At 30.8% G+C, this 6,000-nt stretch overlaps 1 protein-coding gene across 9 annotated transcripts in view; it reads right to left on the minus strand.

Moving 5' to 3' along the window:
- LOC148620383 (voltage-dependent T-type calcium channel subunit alpha-1G-like) overlaps positions 1-3,642 on the minus strand; it is a 113,503-nt gene extending 109,861 nt beyond the window's left edge. For 3 of the 9 annotated variants that reach the window (XM_088581224.1, XM_088581220.1, XM_088581223.1), the window contains exon 1: positions 3,362-3,626. In XM_088581224.1, coding sequence (XP_088437350.1) covers positions 3,362-3,594 — 233 coding nt within the window. In that variant the 5' untranslated portion in view covers positions 3,595-3,626. Of the gene's footprint in view, positions 1-3,361 lie in introns of all 9 variants that reach the window. The other 6 variants (XM_088581222.1, XM_088581225.1, XM_088581221.1 and 3 more) reach the window with 3 other exon arrangements.
- Positions 3,643-6,000: the final 2,358 nt, after the last annotated feature.

A 6,000-nucleotide genomic window follows, 5' to 3' on the forward strand; every position in this document is an offset into this window, starting at 1 on the left:
ATACCCCTATTTGTATGGCAATCCCACGAAACAGGAAGTTGATATCGGGCAGTAATCATATTTTCTTAGAACATAGACCCCATCTATATAAAGCCATAAACCTAATTTGAAATCCATCATCCCAATGGGAGTCAAGATAATTGCTACAAAATTTGGACAGACAAGGTAATTCCAATACACCACGACTGACTAAGTGGGGGGGGGGGGGGTTATAATGTGAATATGTCAAATGAATTGGTTTAGAATACCCTAAGGCTAATCAATAATAACATATAGAGCTGAAAAGGATGACAATATAACTTCTCTTCAGAAGGTGCCATATTACAGAGTAAAGAGTAGAGAATCCAATCTTTGTGACCACCAGACAAAACACAGTTCAGATGCATTAAGACAGTTTCTGCGTGAATGTACACAATATCCTGAGTAAAGAAGGTTCATTAAGATGGCGCTACTTGATTATCCTTTCTGGAACAAGCCGATGACGGGTGACAGGAAATTCCTGCATCAAGTTTTAGACTAAAGTTTAATGACCTAAAATGATCCATTTAAACTTTTATTTCTGGTTTTATATAATACATTACTTTCAAAATACAAACCCATACTTCAGGTGAATTTGAGTGCTTTAATTTTATTTGATTTATTTATTTGGATTCAAATTTTTTATCTATAAATAAATATTGATATTTTTTTTTATAAAAAGTTACACTCTCTAAATAATGCTTATCAGACAGACTAGGGAAAATGTTCAAAGATAACTATGTAACTAAAAGTAAAACTAATTCTAAAAACTGCTCTTTCTCTTATGCTGCATGCTTGGCAAAGATGCAGAGACTACAAATATCCAAGTAACCATGGATCAAATCCCGTCCATATCTACCAAACACTTCTTAAGTAAAGTGTTCAGTAATGCATTGACACATAGAGGATCTCCAGAAGGTGTTGTTTGACAGTAGAAAAGATTTCCAAGTGCATTTAGGTATTTTAGTTTCTGGATTTATGTTGAAAAATGAATCAAAAGCTAAGCCAGAGGTGGTATCTTTTGATAATTAGAGAATTAACAGATTAGCTAGACAAGTTATTCAATAATGCTTTGATAAATTGATAAGTGTTAGTGCTTTTAGTTCAACTGACAAAAATGTCTGTCAAATTTGTCTGACACTGTCAGTAAAAATACAAATTCTTTGAATCAATTCATTTGCACTGAAACTATATTTACTCAATGACAATGAGGCTGCCCAGTGCATCATTCTAAGTGCTAACATAGAAATAAACGATGCTGCTCAAACCTTCGCTTTCTTGGTGGTGATAAACAAATGAAATTCTTCAGTATTTAAGTTGCTTGAGAAAAACATACTTCAAACTAATGAAAGCATTTATTTATGATGAACAGGGTCACACCATATGTCTAAATGATGCATATCCATCACAAAGCCAAGTCAGCAGAACATTTTGATAGAATAGCGAATATATCAAGGCAAATTTGCTAGACAACATTTATTCAAGTTTCACTCCTAACATATATAAATTTCCAGTTTTTCAATGGAATTGTTTGGATGCTTTATTGCTCATTGTTTTACTAATAAAACATGTCTGCCCATACCGTCTGCTTGCTGACAAAAAGAAAAATGGAAATCTTTTGATACATTTCAAATACATTTTACTTTTACATTTCATGCGCCAACATTTACATCATGCTGCAGTTGATAAACAGCTATTGTAGGCAGAAATCTGACCAATATTAGCTATTTTATATAAATTCTTTGATGTGAGTTCAACGCAATCAAACATTTCTGTCTGAAACCTATTCATTGATATTCAATGGAATATATTTTATAATGTCAGTGCTTTAAGTTCCAACAAAAACATGTCTGCCCAAACTGTCTGCTGCTAACAGCAGATAAATGGAAACCATTTGAATCAATTCTCAAGCTCTGAACTTTAGCAATAAACATGGCAATGAAAATATCAGCTCTACATTTTGCTAATTATTCCTTTACTGCTTGGCTTTCTGTCCTGGAAATTAAAACTTATTACAGAGCATTTAAAGCTGGTATTTTTGTGTTATTTTGAACAGCTTCTACTCCAGTTTGTATTAGAATCGATAGCTTGTAAAATGATGTATGCTGAAAGTTATAAATGTGATAAAAGGGTATAAAAATGTTCATATTGTGCAATATGGAAATGTCAAGGATGTTAACACTATATTTTCTCTTTCATATAAATTAAAAACATGGAAACCTGAAAACATCTGAAAATGTATTTGTACATTGTACTGTTCACTATTAAAAGCATTTTTTAATACAAGGGTAGACCTAGGATAGGGTGCATGAGAATATGAATGATGCTAAAAAACAAAGATATGCATGAAGTTTTTGGATGTATTATCTTTGAAAAAATCCCAATTAAATGCAATTATAAGATGGTTATCTATTGAAGGATGCTATAAATCCAGTCGCCTTAACCTCTCTTTTTATCTGGAGTCAGCAACTGAATTCTTAAGTCACTTACTAGTCCTAAAGCATACAATTCTGTATGAGCCAATATAAATTAGAAAATCTTTGCCTTTCTAGTTTTATTTTTACCTATATAAATCCCTTCTTAACTTAAAGTGACAATGGTACTTTTCTTACTTAAAAAAAACTTTCAATAGCAAAATTGTAAAATTGTATTCTAAGAAATATGGTAAATGACAGGTTTTTAACCTGTTTGAAGAAAGACCCAAAGATTTTCTGATAATCAGACAATGTATTACATACTAATACCATACTATTAATAAAGAAAAATAAAGTATGGTTTGACGTCAAAGAATAGCTTGTTAAACTAATAAGGTTGCTTCTTATAGCTTTAAAAGGTAAAATGATGATGTCAATGAGTATATATTAGGCAGGCAGTAACAAAGCAACTCCTTAAACGAATGAAAGTTTTGACTTTTTGTGAGCTCATTTTCAACAGTTAACAATGAAAAAGGGATTTTGATGTTTGATTGATTTTAAAGGATATTTTAGCTATTACTGGGAACACAAGCCAGGCAAGCAATATTGCCAAATTGTTAGAAATGTAAAACTATATAAGAATGTCAAGAGGAAATAAGAAGTTTCCTTAAGAACAAAAAATAAACATTCTTCTATTAACGATAGCAAATTACTAGTTACAAATTTTACATTTAATATTTAGTTCTTCAAATGAAACAGTACACAAATGAAAACTGGACATTGGATATGAAATAATACTTTCAAACTTCTAATGAATGATCAAAATTTACTGTAAAAAGTAGAGGTAAAAATGGGAAATTTCATGTTAAGAAAATTCACCTTGTTTCTATAAATACCAAGAAAATAGAAATTGCATTAAAAATACTCACCCAGCAAAGACGATAAAACAATCCAATTTATTCCAAGAATCATCCAAATATGTTGTTTTTCCATAAATTCCCATAGCGATCATTTTTATTATCATTTCAATAGCGAAGAAAGCAAAGATAAAATGGTCGAAGTATGCTAGCACATGACATCGTATGGTTTCACAAGTTTTATCTTCACACGGTTGATACATTCCAAGAGTTACACAGTTGAGTAGAATCACAAACATACTCATTCGCTCGAACCATGTGGAAAAGAGTTAAGGAAAATATAATATTTGTAGCTGAAAAAAAGAACTTTCTTTGCAAATCTAATCATTGCTAATAATTAATGTTATAAGTATGATATTCAATAAAATACCATAAGATCTACATACCTATACATGTACATGTACTTACAATTCTGCTCCACATCAAGTGACAAATCGTTCTGACCATTTTGAGGCAATTTGTGCTTTGAAAAACAAGGCATCATATCATTTCTATAGAATAAATGTGTTTCTTCCAATGTGTTTATCTGAAAATCACAAAATCAAGACCCATGATGTGGGCCTGAAAATCAATTTGACATAGTTTTATCATATTTTGATCATTTCTACTTTAAAACAATGATTATAACATTAACAGGAGGACTTAAGTTTTTTTTCTCTAATAAAAGAATTACAATTTTCATTTTTTTATTCTTATAACAAACCAGATTTGCTGTGTACTGTTAAAAAAACCATGCAGACATTCTGCTATAACCCAAACAAACCCTTTGCCCGAATTTCTGCTAAAATTGCCGATTTTGCATCACCTAAAACTTATCTAATCAAACATCTGCGAAGTGCATTGTTCTGCATTATAACAATTAATGATGCGCTTCTTCTGAGATGTTTTTTAAAGATGGGCAAAAAGTAAAATCTTTGAGGAATTTTATTTGCAGTGATGCATCTTTGAAGTTTCCTTTGTGGAAGATTAATTTAGCAGGTTATGGTGAACTCTGCTGAACAAATATTATTTTCAATTATTTTCACAGCTTGATTTCTCATAAAAGGTGATCAGTCACGTCAGGCTATCACTGATAAATTCTTTGTTTTTTACCCCAAAATAAATAGATGGAGAGATAAAATAACACAGCTGACATCTTCCGCATATTATAAAAGGAGGGAAAAGGGCAATAACTCCTCCAATCTTTGTAATCTGTGTCAGTCATTACAAATGCAGTACTTTGAGAGAGGTCAATGATGTCTATAGTATAAACTTGTTCATATATTCTCAAAAGCAATTTTTCACTATACTGTTGCTTTTACTATTAAAAAATAGAGCCAAATTGGGACAATTTTTTTTAATCATATATAAATAAGCACACACTTATGGTCACATTACAGTGTGATGTTTAATTAAATGCATCAAGATGAACGATGAAAGTCTTAAGATTTCAGATATAACACATCAACTCCAGAGAAATCTTATGCTCTGCATGTTACCAAAATATGAGTTACCTATAAAAAACTGAGACTACAACTTTTGATACCTGAACTATGTACAATAGAACAGCACTAAGTTCATTAGGTACTGTGAAAGCAGTATTGTTCATGGGGTACTAATTTTTGTGGTTTTCGTGGGTAGGCCAAACCACAAAATTTGGTTCCCAATTTCAAAAGGAGAATCCTATCGATGTATACTGAAAACCTCAAAAACCACGAATTAAAAAATCCACCAACTTGTGTTTCTTCCCTAATCCAAGAAAATTGGTATCAAAGAATAAAAGTACTTTCAGACTGATACGTCTACATTTCAAATTTTAAATATCTTTACAGTATTTATTTTCTACAAATAGGGTCATAACTCCTGAAAAATAAATAGTAAAACTTGATCAGTTAAAGCTTAACAACCAATGAACAAACTGACAACAAATCTTATAACGAACATGAAGATCACTCGAGATTTACATCTGACTCTTTTAATCAGGGGCATACATAACTTAAAACAAGAAAAACCTGTTTCAAAATGTATTTCAAATAACATATTTTTGTTAAAAAAAGAAAAAAAACTTTTTGCCTTAAGAAATAAAAGTACATTCAACAGCAGTAGTCATTCTACGTAAACATAACACATCAGGAAGAACTTACCTCCAAAACTTTTTGTAAATTTTAAAAAGTTAAAACCAAGCTTTCTAAGACTCTATGTTTACTTTATATAATAATAACAACAATAGATGCCATCTTTCAAGATGTAAAATGCATTATTATCTAACAGCTGCGAGATCTCACCTCACAGATAAAATGCATCGAGATTGCATATCCTGATGCAGAAAAGATTTGTATGGGTATTCAACTATAACTAATATAAGATCAACGCTGATGAAATTCTGATTCCTTCATCACTGAGTCAATACTAGCCTCCAGTTAAATCTATTAAAATTCTTTGGTGGCAAACAAAGTAAGCTGATTTAGTTTGTGGTTTTTAGATATTTCTGATTTGTGATTTGATTAAATAATCTTATTTTGCAACTTGCCTGCTTATTTGAAATTAATAGGGGATTCCAATTCGATCATGTTCTGTTAAAATCATTTTATTTTGGGTCGTATAATTCTTCTGCATTGTATTTTAGATTATATAAGCCTATTCTGCTAAATATAAAAGTTGTACCATCATAA

This window comes from Perna viridis, chromosome 4 (assembly GCF_037379345.1).
Source record: "Perna viridis isolate PV_CMFRI_1.1 ecotype Kerala chromosome 4, ASM3737934v1, whole genome shotgun sequence".
Taxonomy (NCBI): domain Eukaryota; kingdom Metazoa; phylum Mollusca; class Bivalvia; order Mytilida; family Mytilidae; genus Perna; species Perna viridis.